The 21,618-nt window shown below is 46.7% G+C and overlaps 1 protein-coding gene across 1 annotated transcript in view; it reads right to left on the bottom strand.

Moving 5' to 3' along the window:
- FBRSL1 (fibrosin like 1) overlaps positions 1 to 21,618 on the bottom strand; it is a 498,161-nt gene that overhangs the window by 37,255 nt on the left and 439,288 nt on the right. The window contains exon 7 of the mRNA XM_033075794.1: positions 19,348 to 19,393. Coding sequence (XP_032931685.1) covers positions 19,348 to 19,393 — 46 coding nt within the window. The remainder of the gene's footprint in view (positions 1 to 19,347; positions 19,394 to 21,618) is intronic.

The raw sequence follows: 21,618 nt of genomic DNA, 5'->3' as shown, positions 1-21,618 counted from the left end.
CAGCAGGCAGAGGGGCAGTGTTACTGCTGGGGTCTCACCACAGCTTCCCACCACCAGGCAGCTCTTACAAAGGAAGGCAGGGAGATTACCTATTCCCCACTGCAGCAGAGGCAGAAAGAGCCCAAAAAACAGTTTTATTCCTCCCTAAAGGGTAGCAAACAGATCTGTTTAGGAACAGTCTCAGTGACTTGAGTGAGGTCCATACCTGCTGTTATGGCTGGAGCAGTGAGAAGGCAAAGTTGTGCTGCGAGGTGACAGAGCCTCTGCTGAGCAGAACTGAGAGGAGTGACCGACCATGCACAAATTAGCAAAACCCCATCTTGTTTATTTGTTATGTCCAGCTCTCACAGCTCAGTAGCTGCTGTCACATTAGTGCTAATATGCTCATAATTTGTGAAAACAACACTTGAGATCGAGAGCTTGTCAAGTGGAACCACTGCTTTCCAGCCAGCAGCTCCCAATACTCTGCATTCTCCCACTGCCCTCCCTCTTCATTCCCAGGCACAAGGAGGCCCCTTTCAGGCAGCCCCCTCCCATGGATTCAGGACAGCACATTACTACCCCAAACCAACATGTTCAGCTGGCACCCAGCTGCCTCCATTTTACTAGCAGCTGTGAAGCAGCACCTCTTCCCATTAACTTGGTTGAGAACGTAGGGTCAAGATGAAGAGAAACTTGAAGAATTTTCCTGCAAGTTTAAAAGCAGTAAGACATCACTCCTCTTTTCATGGTCAAAATCCAGCTCCTGAGCTGCTGGAATGGCACCTTAAGAAAAAACTGAGATATTGAAACTAACTGACTGAATACATTCAACAACATTTCCAGTTGCATCATGGATAATTAAAATATTTAAGGGACAAGCTGCAAGTTGTTAATCAGGGAACATTTACTTGAATGGTGTGTGCCCTTTGGATTTGGTCCCTATGGCAACCAAAAATTCACTCCAAAAGGATGTGCTGGAAGAAGCATGTCAGGAGCTGCCTCAACATTTTAATTCACAGAGTGAGCAATGAATAAATACAGCTACTGACAGCACAGCACAGGCAAAAAACCATTTGTAAACAGCATCAGAAAGTCACAGATGGCCTTTTGCTTTTTAAAATTGAAAAAGTTCACTCTTCCTTGAAACATGCCCACTATCAAGAAAACTGGACTGTATTGCATGAGAATCACAGTTATTAACCACTGATTAACAAAAGTCCTGGAGCAGAAGAGCTTTCCTTCAGTTCTCAGTCCTTGACTCTTTGTGATAGTGTTTCCACTCCTCACATTGGAAGGTATTGCATCTTCTGAAAATTCTCTTCTGTCCCATCTGGTTCAACAGGAACCACACTTAAGAGAATGCAACAGCATCTGAGGGATGGCTTTGCAGAATGCTTGAGAAGAAAAATGTGAGGGATGATTGGTTTTTCCTTCTAAACAGGAAAGAGTGGATTGGTATGCAATAAGGGAAAGAAAAGAACACTTCACTGCACTGCAGAAGGCAAACTCCTTCAACATGATCTCAGTGTGTGAAGTGCAGCTGCAAAGCTCCTTCCAGCTTTCTCTTTTGATGAAGTGTGAATTCTTCAATGGGCAGTAGAAATTCTGGAAATATTTTAGTGCTGGATATGCTGGAGGATAATGTATGATCTGGCATCTAGTAAGACCTAACAGAGGAACACTGTGCCGTGCACTGCAGTGGAATCACACCCTATTAATGAAAAGGTACTCTTGAATCTCTTCTTGTGTGAGGGTTTATGGCTGTGGAAAAAAGTCTTATGAGGCTGGAGGGTGCAAGGCAGCTCGGATTGCTGCGATGCCAGCCTGGATGTGCACAAAGGCTGGAACAGTCACTCAGGACTAGCAGACCCAAATGTGTGCTCTACACTCCCCTTCCTGCTGACTCCTTGGGGTCCCTTCACATCCACTGCTGTGGCCCTGCAAAGATCATCAAGCACAGCAATTTCCACAAGGCTGCTGGATGGAATGTGCTGCAGGTTGTCAAGGCCATGGAAAACCCTTGTGATTCTGACATGCATGAGACTACCCACTGTAGTGAGAGAAGTCGTTCAGGAGAGTATCCACTGCCCTACTGACTGAGGCATTTGGCTTTCTTGGTGCCTGGGTTTTGCAGGAGCCCCAGCAGCACACAGTTCTGAGCTCTCCCACATCCCAGGCAGAGCCACAACTCTCACAACCCCCAGTTACCCTCTGAGCTGGAATTGGGCAGGCACTGCCACATCTAACCTCTGTCTCGGGCAACAAATCAGTACAGGCTCAGACTTCTGCAAAGACAATCACAGGAATAGTCTGGTCTGAAACTGCTGCACATTTTCATTTCAGTATTGGGTGAAAGAAAAGAGACAAGTAAGTATGTGGGCTTAGCCTGCAGATACTTTTCCAAGACAGTAATTGCTGCATAATTCATATTCTTGTTTTTACATGTTTGCCATGTGTACCAACAATCCCACTGAAATCACTCTAAGTTTTTCCTTCAAGTCCTCTCCATGTCACAGTTTTTCCAAACTGCACAAACACAAACATGCCTAGAGTCCAGTACTAAGCAGCTACTTGGGTTTGGCAAATTCCTGTATTCCCAGATTCTTTCACATTAGGAGAGAAAAGTGGGGTCTAAGCTAATTCTTCAGAGTTTCCACTCCACATTAGCATAGTAGACAACATCATTCACTCATGATATCTGTGTTTTCTTTCAAGCAGTTCTCTGTGCAGTCAGAATTGAGCCTTTGTAGTTCTACCCAGAGCCACCTGGCTCCCCATCAACCCCAGATCCCACAGGCTGGAGGAAGGCTGCCCTCTGCACGAGGGAAGGCTCAGAAATAGTAAGTATTTGCAACTGATAGGAAACCTTAGCACACTAAGAAGCAATTCATAGCTTCTGTATCAGAGAGGCTCACAGGGAAGTGCAGTGATGCAGTTCCTCATCTCAGCCCTTCAGCAATGGTTTGAGGTACTTGTGCTCATTTTAAACTAACTGGAGATGACATCCCAGATCCTTGCAGGGAGGGGAAATGCATTTATTCTAATGGACCTCAAAATGGTTAATCAATTCAATGATTACAAAAGAAATGCCTCATCTCTCAAGGGGCAGAATCCAAGGGCTCATGCCACTGGTTTTGGTTTTGAGGACACAATATGGTTTTGTTTTTGAGGACAACACTCCAAAGTGCCAGCAGTTGGTTTCAGGGAAAACCACCTCCTCCCACATTAACATATTCATTTGCAAAATCTATCACATATGTTGCGTGCAAACTGGCTGAGAGTTGATTCAGCTCTGACAGCATGAGAGCCTCTAGCCCAAATATCTGAAAGTAATAAAATCCATGCCATTCTCGTGATTCCTCACCCTAACAGAGAAGTGACCTATATTTGCTCTGCACTGTCAGTGGTTCCCAGAAGACAGAAAACAGTAGCACTGGTCCATGCTGGGGTTGTGCACCTCACAGTGGGTAATTGTCACAAGAAAAACACAAGCAACAGGGCTTTTGTTACAGGTTATGCTCATGGCTAATGGCAATGACTGGGCTATCACATTCTACCTTATGGTCACTCCACAAACAGGAATTAGGCCAGGAGGGACAGAGTAGCCATTCTTTTATATATAGAGATGGGAAGCAGGGGAAATTATGAAACAATCTCTCAGAGACAGTAAGTATTCCTGTTTTTGAGAGGGCTCTCCTCAGCCCTTTGTTTTGCAGGCAGGCTGGCTCTGAGCTGGGCTGTTCCCGACGAGCTCTCAGCCTGCCAGAGGCTTGGAGAACCTGATCTGAATGAGTATGTTTCTTCCCATGAATTTGTTAAAACCAAAGCCAGATTCCCCTTATGCTGGGTGCTGCACGCTTCTGAAAAATCCTGTCCTCTTTTAAGACTGAACACAACCATGAGTGGCAGGAAGGAAGCAAAGATATTACCCATTATGAAAGGAAAAAATAGACACCAAGGGAGCAGTCAGCCTCTCCGATGCCACACCACATCTCTGGGGACTAAAGCTTTGCTGCATCCACAAGATAAATCCACCTTCTCCCCCTGTTCCCACAGCAGCAGAGAACAACTCCCCAGTTACCAGTGCTGGATGCCAGCAAAGGTCTCCCTTTTCTTCCTTGTGTAAGGCATTTCCCTCCCCTTCATTTTATAAATTACCAGAACAGACATTTAAATGTTCAAGAATAATCTGAACAGAGTATTCATGCCTTGGGCATTTTCATGCTCTACAAGGAGTGAAACAAAAGGGCCTCATTTAATACCTCCCTACAGCATTCCCTATTCCCTCTCTTCCCTTGTGAATCTCCAAAGGCAAACTCTCAGTGGTTCAAGGCTCCTGAAATACCCCATCCCTCCCTTCTCCCTTTTTAAGATGAGCTTCTAAAGCAAATCTTGCTGGCTGGCAGGAGCAGGTGGTAGGAATCCTTCAAAGGACTGAAAAACCATTTGTAACTAATAAAAGGAGAGGAAAAGTCCGATTCCCGTGGCTTTACTGAGCACCTGTGGGAGTCGCTGGGATGGCAGGAGCATCCTGCTGCTTTGTGTGCTCTGAGCCCCTGGCACCCCAGCCCTGCAGCTGCAGGACAGGCAGCATGGATGTCCTCCCTGCCTCCCGGGATGCCAAGGAGCAGGGTGGCTCTGCCTGCTTTATGGGGGATTTCAGGAACACTGCATCAGCTCCTGATGGGACAGGCTAAGGGCTGAGCATGTCTTCTGCCCTGGATTTTGAGATCTAGCTTTGCAAAACCAGCAAAAGCTTCTATCCTTTTCAAACATACAGAAACCATCCAATGTTTGAACAAAGTTTTGTGCTAGATCAAAAAGCCAGAACTGTAAAACTGTCCTTGGGGCTTTGCTTTTATTCTTTAGCAAAACCCCTCTGCAGTAACTTTCTGATCTTCAGCCTTGGAGAGGAACACCACAATACACTGGGTGAACAATATACCTTAATCTCTTGCCTTATACTTGACAGGTAAAGAAGTCTGATTTGGAAAGGACCCCCAGGACATGGCTGGCACAGGCTGGGCTCACTGTGTGGCACTTGGAGACAGCAGCTCTCCTGGAAAGAACTGCAGCCCCAGGACAGCAGCTCCCTCCCCACCTCCCCTCTCCAGCCCTGCCATCCGCCTTTCTTCCTCCCTTATTGTCAAAACTGATGAAGGGAGAGGCGACAAGCTGGAAAGGCATGGCCAAGACTCGAGAGCGAGCATTCAAAGCACCCCTGCTGTGCTCCAAAGTGCTGTTATGGCTGCTCCCTGTGTGCAGGGAATTAGGATATGGTCTCCAACCCAGCTACAAGCAGAGGAGGCAGAATAGACGTGCTTTCTGCAGAGACTTCAGGTATGGCTTCTTTCCTGTATTTGCTGGCAAGCACAAGGTACAAAAACATCCATGACCAGGAGCAAATGCTGGAATCCAGGTTTATCTGGATGTGATCTAAGGGATACTTCATTGCAGTTGTTTGTTCAAGAGTTAAAAGGAAGGGATATTTCTTCCTATGGAGGAGGATCAGGAAATTAAACCTGGACTTGACTCAGCTCTTCCTCCTTTCTCATATGGGTTTCTCTCCACAAAGAAGGGGTGGCAGTGGGTTTGAATGCTCTCCAAATGTGATTTCCCTTTCCTCCACTAGCAATTTATAGAGAAAAAGGTCCGAAGTCCTTGCAGTCTTCTACAGATATACCACATTCAGACGCTTTGGGCTTCTCTCTGTATCTTTGGTTCTCCATACCAATTTTGCCTGTTCACAGCCTGAAGTTATGCCCAGCCCAGCCCATGAACTGCACATACATTTGGTGAAACTCCATCACTGACCAGCTTTTCAGCAGCCAGCCCCACACCAGAGCCAGAAAGTCTATTTAGTTTGTAAGACTACAAAACCCAACACACTCCTTTACGCAGCCTGGAACAGCGCTGCAGTATTTACATCCCTTCCAAGGAACCACAGAAACATTTATCACTGTATGGTCACGCTCTACTTGTCACACACCAGCCCTGGCATCCTGGAGAGGACTGTATTACAAACAAGAGCCCACCTCAAGTACCTTTGGGGTATTCAGCATGTTGTGGCTGCACTGAATTGGTTTCTGACCAGAAAAGAGAACACTTTCTTCAATCACTCTGTAGAAATGTTTTCCTTATGGGCAAACTTCAGAAATATCCACCGCCCGATATTGAGGTTGGTTTTTCTAAGAGCTAAGGATCGTAAAGTAGCCACGTGTTTAAACAAGAGGTCATTATCCACCAGCTCCAGGGTTCAGTACAGGCTTCTAAGCAAGAAGCAATTTGAAAATAGAGCTGTTAAAGCACTAACAGTAATTTAGTGTAATTTAAGTTTCTGTCTTACTGATTTTTCTGGCTAAGATTCATAGTGCTATCAAATTAGCATCTGGTTATCTTGTTGAGGGGAGTAAAGTCAATAGTCTAACAGGCCCATTTTGCTTCTCTTTAACTGCTGCAATTGTGTGACTTCATCGACACTAAGACCTGAAGGCAAAGGACACAAGTACAAAGCCTTATGGCAGATGCCAAGCTCATGTTTTGTGTGTCATACAACACAGTCCAATATATGAGATTTCAGATACAGCAATCAGAACCCTTCCTATTCAAGATGCCATAATACCCTAAGTTTAACACCAAACTTATTAGTTACCACCCAATTACAGGAAGTGAGATTTTTCAAAGGCATGAAGTCACCAAGAGGATTGACAGTGTGACCCAAACCATTAAAAGCTTTGGAGCAGTTCACCTGCACCAAAACCTGGAAGCATTTCAGGACCAACAGCAGTATATAACAACGTTTGCTATTTGAGCAAATGTGTTCTCCTAACTGTTTGCAGAGATCTGCTCTACCCAGCACCAACCTCCTCAGTCTCTTCAGCTTCATCTACCCAGTGTGGTAAGAAGAGAAGCTCCTCCACACCCTTCCTTCCTCTCCTTCTCCTCCACCTCTGCACAGCACATCATTTTCAGCACTGGTTTGTGCTGCCCTCAGCGTTCCGCACTGCCAGACTGGTCAAACCCGCAGATGGAAGGAAAGATGCCTTTCCAAGCCCACCTCTGCAAAGACACAGATGTGGTAGGAAAAGCCCTGCAAGCTCCCCTTGTTCCCTTTGAAACCCGAGGAGAACAGATGAGCAGCACATTTGAAATTAATTACAGCAAAACCTACTGCATTGTTCTCTCCTCCCCTTCCTTTTCCCCTGACCCCCTCATCACAGAGCTTTCACTGGAACCTCTGTGGCATGTATATTTTCCTAAAGTTGCCAGGGCCAAAATGGTACAGCTGAGACATTCACAGAAGTCAAAGAAAGTGCAGGCCCAGGTTAGTGCACAGGGGTACAATAGTTCCTTAAGAGCGAGCGTCTCCCCCGCCACCGCCTCCCTCCTCCCAAACCTTCCGTCTCTAATGAACCTTTGGTGTCTGTCCACAAAAAACAAACATCAATCAGGCAACAGGCTGTTCCTTTTCCCCTGTTGCTAGTCTGAAATAACAGGCATCCCCCGCTGGGCTGGGAACGCCACTTCCCTCTCCAGCACACATACGGGATAATAAGGGGGAGGCGAAGGAGGGAGGAAAACCCGCTCCGAGGTGCCAGAATACACAGCGAGACGTGCCTTTCAGAGCCAGAGAAAACTTGGGAACACAACAGCTTTTGATTCCTCCTGCCCCACTGGGTACGTTAATTATTTAATAGCTGGCTTGTGAATTGGTGGTGGTAGGAACAGGGTGGAAGGGAAATCAGGCTTTTCCCCGCCGCCCCCAGTCCCCTCCTTGTGCTGGCAGAATTGTGCACACACACGTGTGTGTGAGGCTTTGGGCACGCCTGGCAGCTCCTCTGCACCCTGTCCTCCCTCCCCATCCACACAACACCCTCCTTGTTGGCCTGTGACCACAGTGGCCATGGACAGCATGGGACAGCATCTGGATCAAATGATGCTTGGGGCAAAGAAACCCTGTCTGGTCTCCCTTTGGAAGCAGATATTTTTCACGTATTATGCTTGGGGGAAGGGCACTTCAAAGTTTATATTGGATTTCGACAGAGCTGGAAATGGAGCTGCAAATCAAACAGAGATCAGCTTATGATTTGCAACCAGGGCTTTCTAGGTGTCTGAAGCAACACTTTGGAAGGAGCGTAGGGAAAAGGAGAATGTAACTACATCTCATTTGGATGGAGAGGACTCACAGATGTTAGGAGTATTTTTGATCAACAGCTTTCCTGGCACCGATTGTGGTGGAATCCACAACCTTGACGGCTAGCTGAGTAAGAAAGTGCTGGCAAGCTCCTGACTGCATGCAGGCAATTTGCAATGCTGCCAGTCAATATTTCAGTGAAAACAAAATTGCAGGGATCATATTAAAAGAGAGAAAAACAGAAAATAAAACAAAACAAAATCCAGCCTTTCCTTTTAAGAGAAACTCTGATACAAACTGATGGGAAAGTCCCTTCCAAATCAAAATGCAGTCTTTGTTTGTTTAAAATTAACACGCTGTGATGGGAGCCCTGCCGTGAGCACGCAAAGGCAAGTCTGCCAGCAGCAACAGAAGCAGACACAGCAAGAAGTGGCTTTACACAGGGACACCTGGGTGGCATGTTTAGTACAGGCCTGCAGGAAATGATGCAGAAAGAGGTTTATAGTTGTGTCCATTTGATGGAGGAAATGTATGCAGCAGGCAGGGGTTTGAGCCAAAAACCTAGACTCAGTTCTCTTCAGTCTACGGGAGGAGAGAATTGATGAGAGAAAAGGAGAGAGCTTCTCTGGCAGTGTTTTCAAACTCTGGCTCTTCATGCAGCCTATTAGTGTGCAGCAGTGGTATCACTGGGAGCAAGCAGTGTAGCCTGGGCAGTGCCTCTCACTGGGCCAGCCTTGAGATGGCTCTCGGGGGCATCTGAACTGCACAGCTCACAGAGCCATCTGGAGCACCTTCAGGGGCTCTGAATTACCCCTTCCTGTGTGGCTGACAAAAGGGTGCTCTGCTGCTCACACCCACTGAGTCAGGCCCTCCTCTGTCCCAGCCTCAGGACTAAGCCTGGCTGACTGTGCTGCCAGCCAGTGGGGAGTGCCCCCGATGCCTGCTGAAGGCAGCTGTACAGCATATTCTGCTAGAATGACATAAAGAGCCCAGAGACTGGCCTGTAACACAAAAATATTTCAGGCCAAAACATGCATTATGCCCAGAGAACATTTCTGTTGATACAATGAAAGGCATAAAATAACCTGCCCCACTTTGGTCACTAAATTCATCAGTACAGAATGCAATGAACATATTCTAGTTGCTGGTTGCATGTTTCTAGCTCAGTTTCAAAGACTGGTTCAATAACTAAAATAATGGCATGTTCATTATTGTATAAACATTCAATGCTCACACTATAAATTTCTTCCTCCAGCCATTAAACCTGTATTAAATCAGGTTGTCTCTGCAGAGCTTGCACTGTGAGCACCTCTCCTGTGCCCAGAGAAGGCCAGCCATGTACCAAAGCAACGGGCTGGGGACTGCTCAGCTTTTGGAAGCCAAATCACCTAACACTGAGAAATGTTAAAATGTTAGCTGCTTCATCCAGCAAGGCTGGCCCTTTTCTGCCAGCCTGCTTTGCACAGAGTTTTCCAGGGAGCAGGCTCTGGCTCTGAGAGCCAGCCTGGTTTGAGGCCGGTTTGCAAACTGAGGTTTGGTGACGCTGCCTGGTCCTGCACAAGATGTCCCAAGGATGAGGATTCATGGGACTGAAGGGACAAACTCTTCCTCCACAGGTTTGACAGTATGGGACATGGAGCATTCAGAGAAATCTCTCTCAAAAGTGGATTGTCAATAAATATGGAAATACAGAACAAACTTAGCAGACACCAGCAGCAGATGCAGGTTCAGAGATGTCTGCTTATTACCAAGCCTCACTCCAGCTGAGACTTAAATAGCCTCCTTTATGCACAACGGGAGAGGGAGCGGAATTGAAGGAAACTGGCAATTACACAATTTTATTTCCCTCCTAGCCCGTTTGCTGTGCATCAGGTGGCTCTGCACTCACACACGAAAGGCGCTTGTGAGCACTAAGTGAAGCACAAAGCCAGCTTGATGCTCTGCTTTCACTGGGAGGAAGTTTCTGTGTGCTTTTTTGGATGCAGTGCAAAAGCACAGTGAATGCATTATTTTGCTTTATTTTGAAAGCACCATGAGTGCTGAGACACAGGGACTTCCAGGTTTCCCTATGTCGTTTTCAAGGCTGCAACCTCTCTTGAACATGATGGTGCTCAGAAACAGATACCAGGGTCTAAGTTTAACATCACACCAGGATTTATCTGTATAGATGCATCTCCAATCTTCTTCCTCACCTTTTAATATAAACAAACTTCCACTTTCTAAATCTCCACCTGAACTCCAGTGGGGTTGACTGGCAAAGCACCAACCACCCCACAGTGCTGGATGGTGTACTTGGTGCAGTCAGGCTCTCCAAGCTTTGCCATTCACCATGCTGACACTTTTTAATACTATATCTCCAACAGGGCAAAATGTTAATGTCCACTTCATTGGAGAGAGATCTGGAACTCCGACTATTCCCTTATGGATAAGCCTTTAAAAATTTATTAGTGATGAAACCAGTATGTTTCTTCAGAAACTTAATAGGGTTCCATAAAATTACTTCAATAACTTTAAAAATTTAATGGTGAACAAGAACCTTTCCACAGGCTTTTTGAACTGTCCGACAGAATCCCAGAGTGGGGATATAATTCTGCAATAAATTTTGCAGGATGGTTAAAAAAATATAAAAAGATTTTAATTTCCTATTACCTCCTGCAAGTCTTAGCCATCAATTTAAAGCAACTACATGAACTAAAAGCACTGTAGTCACTTTTCTGTCCCAGCAATTTACAAGAAAATATTTACTGTTTGGGGAAAAAACCCAACAAACTAGAACAAGTATCCTTTTCAGAAACACAGACACGCAAACACAAACACTGCCAAGTCCTGCTCTTATACGCTGGTGTAAACCCAAATAAATAGAGGGAAGTGAATGGAGTCAGTATGGCTTTACCTGGCTGAACTGGGGCCGGGAGCCGGGGCCGAGTGCCCGGAGCAGCAGAGATGGAAGGAAAGGCTCATGCTGGGAGTCCCCAGGCAGCTCGGCAGCAGCATTAACAGGCTCCACGGGGAACGTGCTCAGCCCTTGTTAGCAGGAAGGATGGCCAGTGAAGCACGGAGGTGAGGGATGCAGCGAGCACATGTGTGCACGGCTCACACGGTTGTTAAAGAAGAGAACGGCAGGAACCCCATGGCTGAAAGCAAGCCCCAAACCCAGCCTCCCTCCTCCCCTCCCACAGGACAGGAACAGAGAGCTCCATCACTCACACCACTGATTTCAAATGAAGCTAATACACAAAAACCAAGCCCAAACCAGAAACAGCATGAGCTGCTACAGGCTGATCAGGACAGCAGGGTCCTGTCATCAGCCCCAGCCCTGCCCTGGGAGGAAGGGCTCAGTCTCCAGAGGGGCAGAGAGAGGAGCAGGAGAAGGAGACATGCTGACAGCATCCTCTGCTCCTGAAGCCTCTTGCTGGGACTTACAGACCTTGCCAGCATTGCACACAAAAGAGCAGCTAGATCCATTTGCAATTAAACAGCACGCCCTGGTCTCATTGATCACTCCCATTGATTGCCCAGAAGGAAACACCAGCTGACCTGGGGTCAGATCCAGCTCCCCCCTGCAGCAGCACTGCCTTGCAAATCCCTGGTGGATGGCCAGGCTGCCCTGCTGTATGCTGCTGACCTGCCCTGCAAGGGGCTGCTGTGTCTGCTGGAGTCCCTAAGGGGCTGTTACAGAGCCCAGCACAGCTGCCCAGGGTACCCTGGCAGAAAAAGAGCTCAGGGTGGAGAGCTGGAGAGAACAAGGACTCTCCTCTGCAAGGAGCAAGGCTGATTCAAATCCTGGGGATGTGGTGGGCACAGCTCAGACCCACACCAGACACCTCCCCTCATCCTGCACTGCTCACCCATTGGAAGAGGGAATCAGCTTTATACCCAGCGTTTAATTTTCTCAGAAACTGAAGCTTTACAAAATCTTCCATGAATAAAACATGTCTCTGAGGTATTTTAAAAGCAGAATTGAGAAGACCCAACATTTTCATGGGGGTTGCAACTGCTGCTCTTAACATCACCACCCTAGAGCATCCTTCTGTGCTGAGATGCAACCAGGGACTGCAGCTGGAGACAGCACTGAGACTTTACCTGCTGGCTTTTGCTACTCGAGAAAAAAGAAAAACAAACTATAAACAAGGAGTAAAAAGATGGCATCTTTCAAACGTCCTTTAAAAGCCAAAACTACTACAGGCACTTGGAAGGAATTTCTATTTTTTTTCCTTCTGATTTACAGTTTGATGGTCCTTTTATCTGCTTTTACATGAACCGAGAAAAGCCAGAAAAAAGCTAGAAAAGCCTACTCAATCAATATGAGTTTGTGCTGGCCCGTTCAGGATATATAATATTTTGCTTTTATAGTTTATTTTAAATAAAAAGTATAATTAAAGAAAATAAACCACCCACTTCATAACATTTATACAACGAAGACTTTATTTATTTTATTTATGTTTTGGTGGGCAAGGCACAGCATGCTGTTAGCTTTCTGTGATACTTAACAAAGCCGCATTTGAAATTTCAAATCTTTAAGGAAATGAACAAATTCTGTGGAGGAAGGGCAGCTGAGCAAAGAGACTTCTTACATTACCCTAGATAATTGTGCATATATATGTTTCTGTGAGTCTCTCTCTACTCCAAAAACATATCCATGACTTGGAAACTTTAAATCAAAAAGCAATTTCAGTCTGTAATTCTCAAATAAATAATTAAACACATTTTATCTCCTACAGTATTGCTTCTATTCATTCTAATCCCACTGACAGGAATGCAGCAACATACCCCACATCCTTAAAATAACAAAACAAAACACAAGATACCAACCAGAAGGCCTGGAAATGTTTATAATTCAACTTTTCAACTCTCCTGGCTGCAGCCTGAAGCTACAAAGAAAGCTCTATGCTGGCTCAGGGGAAGGGGAGAAGCCCGGAGATGGCTGTGCAAACCATATGGCCACTGGTGCAAGCAAATCCTGCTGGCCTGCACGAGGCAGCTCTCACTCTGGGAGGCACACAACACTCAGTTTGTGTCAAAGTTAATAAATTATCCACTTTTGCAGTCTGAGTTTTACCAAACTAACCGGACAGTGTGGTTACGGTGAACGCGCTCTTGCTTGTCCATCATAATTTCACAGACAGCTGCTGCAGATAGGGATGGCTGTAGCCAGGACTAATAAATACATACACAACAGCTAACAGGGGAGACAGAGAGTACATGCCCGTTCCCAGAGAGATGGCTGAACTTTCCAGAGCATAGCCTGCAAAATCAGAAAGCTACAATACTAAAATACTGCACTTACTGCACTATTTTCTGTGTTTGGTTTGGTTTGGAATGTGGGTAACTGGCTGTGACTTGGGTGACTACCTTGGTTACCCATACTTCTTGAAAAGCAAAGTCCTCCTTCTCACACCACTGTATAATTATGTCTATACATACACAAGAAAGCTAATTCACTCATCCTGATAGTGGCAAAATTAGATAGAACTTTTCAAAAGGAGGATGCTGGGATGGGCTCACACACTGGTTTTACCATTAAACTCATGCTATCCAGTACTGCCAACCCCAGAAGCATTTGTAAATCACAAACCATCTTTAAAACAAGGTTGAAACCAAAGTATTTGGGCTTCTTTATGCCCACCTGCTGGCTCTGAAACACAGAAGAATCAAAAATTCTAGGCTCTTTTCTGTAGTCAGAAAGGCTGAAGTCTTGCCTAAATAATGAAACTAAATCTTAGATTTTGGTACAATCCTCTGAGGGCCTGGGTTTCATGAAAAACCCTGAGTCTTGTAAGCCTGTGATAAAATCACCAGAGATGCAGCACGGGGAGCAGAGCAGCTGCAGAGCATCCTGAGCACTGTATAAATCATAGCAATATGGTTGCTATCTAAATAAATGCATTACTTATTTTATTTATTATTACAGATGCTGCTGTGGAAATTTCTGCATGCCTGTAATCATGGTGGACTCTTGTCCAAAGGTTCAGCTGCAAATTATCATCCCCCTCAAGCTCCCTGGCTGCGCAGGTAATCAAGCACAAGATGGTGACCTCATCAAAATGTAACCAGAACATGGGGATAAAACTGAGATCAAGAGACAGGATGCAGCTCAGACCCCACCGTGGACCCCACACAAGAAAACTGGGAAAACTGATGACATCTCTCCTGATCTCCACTCATGTAAAACACAGCTAATTGCCTGACCGGGTGCAGTGAGACTTGTTTGCTCTGTCTGTGCAGACCTTCCAGTGATGGAAAGCTCTCTCTTCTGGTAAAGCCCTGAAGGAGAGGTGGGCTTGATTACAGGAGATGCTGTCCCAGCCCAGACAGGGAGTCTCTGACCCTTCCAGCTGGAGGCAGAGCACCAGGGGACAGGACCAAGGCACACAGGCAGCATGGCAAGCCCGGGAGACACTGGGCTCCTGATTCCCCTGTCAGTGCTGAGCATCCTTGGAGCTGTGCTGCTGCTGCAAACCTGTGCCAAGCACGGTATTCTGAGCTCAGCTGCATTCAGGCTGTTTTCTGCTTCACCGGGCACTCACAGGTTCCTCCTGGAGAGCTGACTTGCTGCTCTCCCGTCCTGCCCCTGCCCCTCCTTTCCCCTCTCACCCCATCTCACAGTAATAACCATCAGTTTTTAACAGCATGTCCTACACTGGAGGTTTTGTAGTTCCAGCTTTTAAAATGATTTAGTGTGACAGTTTAGTGCTGAATTAAAGGAAAAAAAAAAGAATAATAAGAAAAAGGAAGAGAAGAAGCAGAGAGAAAAAGGAGAGACAGTCCCCTTAAGGCAACAACATTATGGAGCAGTGATCTCAGAGGAACAAGAGTTCTCCTCTGGTTCAGATGTGCTTGTCAGAGCTCAGTGTCGTCTCTGAACAAGAAATCTCTCTTGCTGGCCCAAGGCACTATTTTGTGGTCAAGAGGACAGAAAATAAAGGGAGGCAACTTCAAAGAAGCATAAGCTGCATTAGCCCGCTGGGGCGGGTGGCTGCGGCACATCCCATGGCTGACAATTATGACCTGCATGCCGAGAAAGCTTGCCTCCCTCTTGTCAGAGGGATAAGACACAGGCTGTGAGCTTTAGAGCTTTGAGGATGTGTACAGTTCATGATGAAAGATAGCACTTCAAAGCCCTCTGCCTAGAAACCCAGGGAGAAGTAAGAGCGGAGGGTAAGCAATCTTTTTTCCTGGGGGGGTGCATATGCGGGGGAAGGATAAGACTTACTTTCACTGTCATTTATTATTGCCATGAAAATGAAGCCTTGCACTGTTTATGGAATCTCTCATTAAAAGGATCTCTTGATAAATCGCTTGACAAACATTCATTAATTAAGTCTCTGAGCGCACTTGGCTGACAAGCATTCGTCTTCATTTTCCAGGAGGGGGAAATTGAGGCATGGAGCTCAGCGAGGCCCCAACAGCCAGGGCAGGGCTGGGTCCTGGCCAGCCACTCTGTGCCACCAGGCAGATGGATCACACTGCTCCCTCCGTGCCCAGCTTGATTCTGATCCAAAGACAGGAGCAACACTCTGCCTTCACCAGACTTCAAAGCTCTGTTTCCCCATTGCTGCCCAGTGCCTCTGGGGCTGCAGGGCAGACTGGGCTGTGCAGGTCTGGCTCCTCCATGGGCACCTCATGCCCTGGGGGCTCCTGGACACCTCTTTAATTTCACAGACACCTCCCCATCCACAGCCTGCCTGGGGTTATGAATGGAGAAACCCTGGCTGCTGCCCAGGCTCCACTTTTTGATGGAGGTTTTCCTCCCTGGGGCCTTTGAGCTATCAAAGCAAGGGAGAGAAACAGCTCCTTTAAGACATCCATTTCACCCTCACTGCCACTGTGGCCTTGGATTCAAACACTGGGGACTCAGCAGGCCACCTGGGCTGCAGCCACAAGGCTACTGTGGTACAAAAGGCACCACCTCCCTGCTCTCCCTGGCATGCAGCAGCTCTGGAGCGAGACTGGTGTGAGAAAGCTCAGCTGCCTCCAGGCAGACCCACGAGCGAAGCCACAGCCGGAGGAGCCAGCAGCAAGAACCAAGGCTCAAGTCCAGAAAATACAAACTACCCTACCCCACACACTTCAAAATACCACAGCAAGCAGGAGGAGGTGCTTGCAGTGATTTAGGGGTGACTGTCCCTCTCACCTCCTCAGCCCCACAGCTCATCTTCCTGACCCTGTCACCCCTCTGCCTCATGCTCCTACCTGGAGACACAGGGACAGATCTGGCTTTTGCCTATACTTCCCCTGCCTTTCCTGGGACTCGCCCTTCAGAAAAAGGAAGGGTTGGCTGGCAGATTCCTGTGAGAAAGGAGCTGCATGAGAGAGCAAACAGACCTTTATTATTTGTTTATTGATTTATTCTCCAGGAGGATGTAACACCAGGCCCTCGGCAGCAAATGCCCTTGTAACTCTGTACTGCAGTGACAAGTTGGCCAAACAAACACTTTTCTGCGTCAGAAAACAAAGACTGTCATCCGAGCAGATCGGGGCTTCTCTGGCTTTTACTTTTAATTATTATTTCCTCAGACAGAGGATTTAATCTCCTCTTCTGCTGGAAGCTCAAAGTGCCCCATTCAGCCTATTTCACAGCTGTGACTGCTGAGGTCAGCCCGGGTCAGGACACCTCTCTCTGCAGTACAATAGTGCCGCTCCCCGAAGTGGACATCCACGCCGTGCATCTGCTGCTGCAGATGAGCTGTGTCAGGAGGAGGAGCACGGCCACCACCGGGGAGGGGGCAAAGGCAAACCCTACCCAGGGAGCCCCAGACAAAAGGCGCTGCTGCTCCGGCCTTTTGTGCAGCTCTCCAGTGCGGTCAAAGGTTACGTTTTACAGCTGTTCCAGCCTCAAATAAGCGTAACCCGCCTACCTCAATACTTAATTGCATTGCTAAGCTGCTGATAAACTAGGACGGCATAAAACACATATACAGGGCCAAACACATCCCCAGGGAAAGTTTGTGGGAACAGAGGGAGTTGCACCAAACAATGAACCGGGAACACAGGGAGTTGCACCACACAATGAATCCACTTGATGTGTTTTAGAAGCCTGGTTACCTTCAATGAAAGCTGCAGCATGGATGCTGCACATTTGCTAGCTAATATCTCTCCAGAAAGGCCGCCAGTGTTTACAAAAGAAGGGCACAGTGCAAATGCCCACGGGAGAGGACGAGCACGTGCCTCCATGCGTGTGCCCATCAGGAAACCGTGTTGAGCTAATCCCTCCCCACAGAGCCACCAGGCCTCCAGCCCTGGAGAACACGGCCTTAAATCAACGCTCTTATCTCACAAAAGGAATTTAAGTGCAATGCTTTGAAAGTCACTTTCTCCCGGCCATATGGCATCCCCGAGCCTGGTCGTGTAGGAGCGGCGTTCATTTGCATGTGCAAGAGACAAATCTGGCTCTTGCTTTGCGGGAGTGATAACAGGGCGAGGGGTAAAATTTAGCACTGTTTGGGTTTCTACACAAAATCATCGCCGAGGTGAATTTCTCTCACCTCTCAAGCCAAGTGCCAAATGCTGAGGTGGCCCCAGGAGAGCTCGCCCACGACCCCATGCCATCAGCGAGGTGCATCAGTACACAGCCAGGGTAAAAGAGAAGTCTGAGACAAAACCCGTGATCTGAACCCAAAGCTGGCAATGTCTACACCCACATTAAAGCAAACAGGAACAGGCTGAAATTACAGGGATATAAACAGCACTGAACACAAACTTCAAGACAGCAAATTCACAGGCATTCGCACATTTAACTTCCTGATAGGGAGGTATTTTGAAAACTCATGTTGCTGAGCTGCTCCATGATATGAAGGGGTGGGGGATCTTGGGTTTCAGCACAAGGAGGAGCCAACAAAGCTGCTAACGCTTCAACATAAGGCTCTCCAGCAGATCTCTGTGCCAGGCATTATGCAGGATGGCAAGATTTTTGTTTTGCCGAGGCAGTGCCGTATGGGCAATCTGGTTTGCCTTATCAGCGAGCCAAGTGAGAGAAATGTTCTTCCCCACCGTGTTTAAATTTCCCTCTTTCCCCCAGATAAAGCTGCATACTTTTGTAAAAATATCTACAAATGTAATAACATAATGGGCTTGTCATCGGTTTCCACATTTGGCATTGAAAATCTGCAAAGCTTGGAAAGAAAAGAGAATTCCTAATAGTTACTGCTGCTGAAAAGCCCAGCTAAAAACTGGGCCTGGATCCAGGTGATGGAGCACACAACCACCAAAACGCCTTTCCATGTCCAGCACCTACTCCTACACAACTGCAAATTGTTCCTTTCCCGGCCCCACTGAAAAAATGCAAGAAGGTTATTTCATCACTTCTTATTGATGGGCCCCATCTCCCCTGTCTGGGGTATTTGCATGCCCCTAACACCCACTGCTGCTGTGAACTGATTTTATTCTGCAGCTCAATGCAGAGGATGCTGCAGACAGCCACAAGCCGTAGCAATTAATTTGGAGCCACACAAACCTCCTTGCATGGCAAGGTGGAACAATTCCCAGCACAATGCTTTCCACCCTGTACCACAGCCTGCCCTCCCCAAAGCTGTTTCTCTGGCATTTCTGCCCAGTATCCATCCCAGTGAGATCATCCCTGGGAACACAGCAAAGCAGAGCAGCCCTGCTTTGGCTGTTTTATGGCTGTGCTGAGCCCTCAGAGGAGGGCTTGGCGTATTTAGAGCTCCGTGGCTGTGCCCCCCAAGGGGATGTGGAGCGAGGCAGTCTCTTAGCAACACCCAGTGCCTATCACAGGTAACTGTCATTAACAGCAGGAGCGGAGCTGTGCTGTGCCCAGCACCCTCCACCGTGTCCTGGGGAACCCAGATGCACAGGCACAAATGCTCTGTGGGCACTGGCAGGGGAGGGATGTGCAAAGCCCTTGTCAGGATGACACAGGCAGCACTGAAATACTGATTTGTTTAAAGAAAATGAGGATTTGATTGTATTAGAGGGAGAAGCATATCCCCTACAGTAAGGACTGACTTGTCTTTTGTCAGTAATCCCTCTCTCCAAGACACTTCATACAAATCTTACTGGAAGGGAAGAAGTCCCACCCCACACTGAGACAATGCAGCTCTAAATTTTAACTTAAATCATCGCAAGCCTTTAAAGCTGATCTTTATGACAATGTGTGTGGTCAAGCTACAGGCTCTGGCAAAACTGATGTCCTGCTATTTGCACGATACAGATTCAGAACAACCCAAATCTCTTGCTGTAAGATAAGGAAAGCGTTTCTCCAGATCACTTACCTTTATTTGCTGCAGGAGAGAACAGCTTCTCAGAGCCTACAGAAGCCTGAAAAAGGAAGAGAAAGAGAGGGTGAATAATCCTGAAGGAGAAATTCGGAAGGCTTGCTCACAAAAACACAGCTCATAAAACAAGTGGGTTATCTGGAGACCTGCAGTTGCGCATTGCACCTGGAGGGTGCAATGTTGTGCCATTAAAGAACGAGCATGCATCCTGAGGAGATGAAAGCCAAGCAAGAGGACTGTCCTGATCTCACCCAACTACATCCTCCTGTCTCGTTTATTTAGGCAGCCATGCAATGCACAGCTATTTTATCCATGAGTCCTCATATAAAAACAAAACCAGTGAAACTGCTATCAAGCTGAAGGAAAATAAAAAACAACCAAAACACATTTCAAAGGCTCTCTCACTGAAAATAAGCTCAATTCTTGCTGAACATGCAAAATGTAATTTGTGTATTGGAAACACAAGTTGCAACTGAACACATCTGTATGAAGGAGGGTGTTGTTCAATATTATGCCAAATGATAGGTACATGCTGCTATGCACTTAGTTGAGTATGAAATAAAATGACTTCCTCTTGGAAGAAGCCCGTATCCTTGCAGACTGGGTTGCACTATGCTGTCTGAACTCCACAGCAGTGTATTTGTGCTCCTCACAGCTCTGGGAAACAGTTAAAGAAATCCAATTAACCTAAACCTTGTAAACAGCTTCATGATAATCAGGGTCACTGGGTTACAGACAAGATGATAACGACAGACAGGGAAAAAAAGTCCATTCATCGTAAATAAAGCTTTTATGAGTTAATTTGATGGCTTCCTTTCCTCCCCCCACTGATATCAAACAGTCAACCGATTTCAGCATAAGCTTTTCCTCCTCGCTATCTGATAAAATAGCAAGCAGCCTCTCCAGAATCAAAGCTGGTCTGGGAGCAGGAGCACGATCAACATTACTACCATCTACAAGAAAGTATCATCGACGTGTTGGCACTGACTGCTGCATGAATACAATGGGTGAAGTACAAAGCTGACGAGCAAAAGATACTGAAAGTGAAAAAAGCCTTTTTCCCCTGGCTCTACTTTAAAAACAATTAATTAATTCAACACATGGCTGAACTAAGTTGATTTTATTTTTGATTTTATTGATTTTATTCTAAAGTGCCTTGGGAGATTTGCATGATAAAGAGCACTACAAATTGTATTACATTGCTATATATTTTAAATGACGACTCAGAAGGAAAAAAACAAATAGTAAAATGCAAGAAGTTCTGCATGAGATATAGTAAGAAGCAAGAGTGATCCATTAATGTTACTTCTAAGAAAAGTGGCACTGCAAGCACTGAATGTCTTACTTAATGCAAATGTACAAAAAAGAGAGGGAAAACAACATGAAAAATAGGTTGAGGCTGAGACACATAAGAAAAAAATTCTGAATTATGTCCACGACAAAGCTGCACGTGTAGCTGTGGCATGTATGATCATTACACAGCTCAGCAAAAAGATCCTAAAATCTTAGGGAAAATCAGTTACCTGCACGATCCCTTCACTGCGTGGATTAAAAAGAGGAAGAACCAGGATTAAAGTTTTGCCTAGGCTGGTTTGCAAAGAAAGTGTAACAGCGTCACACAGCAGCAACAACAGCGGTGCATAAAACGTTTGACAGCCAACTCTGAATTTACAACCCATTGTTAGGAGATATTTCACTTATAATCAACACCAAGTGACCACGGACGCAGAACACATCTGCAGGCTCTGGGAACTCACCCATGCTAACAGCTCACACAAAGCCAGGGCCTGCTCTCCAAGCACTCCACAAGCACTCGGACACGTGGCAGGTGGATAAATAAGATTCCCCCATTTTACAGGCAATGAAACTTCGGCGTGGCGTGCACTAGAGCCCCAGCAGTAAATCGGCCACTGAGCCACAAATCCCAGTGCCGGGTCCGGATGCTGGGGTGTGCAGCCCTGCAGAGGAGCCTGCTTGGGAGAGCCTTCCTGGGGAGCCAGCCAGGGCTGCAGGACCTGCTCTGCCCATGGCAGCCCCCAGCTGGGAGAAGCTTTGTGCTTCCCCTGGGCTGGAGAGTCACGGCCACCACTCTGGGCAGCCACCAGCTCTCTCCCCTCCATGCAGCTCGGTACCGCGGCTCAGTGCGGACTGGCAGCGCTCAGCCACAGCTAAAGATCTCAGCGCTACAGGTCCAGACTATATAAAAACAATCTTTAAGGAAGTCAAGCCAGAAAATTCACTTTAGAGACAAAGTAAAACACCCGGATT

Source organism: Catharus ustulatus, chromosome 18 (genome assembly GCF_009819885.2).
Source record: "Catharus ustulatus isolate bCatUst1 chromosome 18, bCatUst1.pri.v2, whole genome shotgun sequence".
In the NCBI taxonomy this organism is placed as follows: domain Eukaryota; kingdom Metazoa; phylum Chordata; class Aves; order Passeriformes; family Turdidae; genus Catharus; species Catharus ustulatus.
This window is presented reverse-complemented; position numbering and strand designations above follow the sequence as displayed.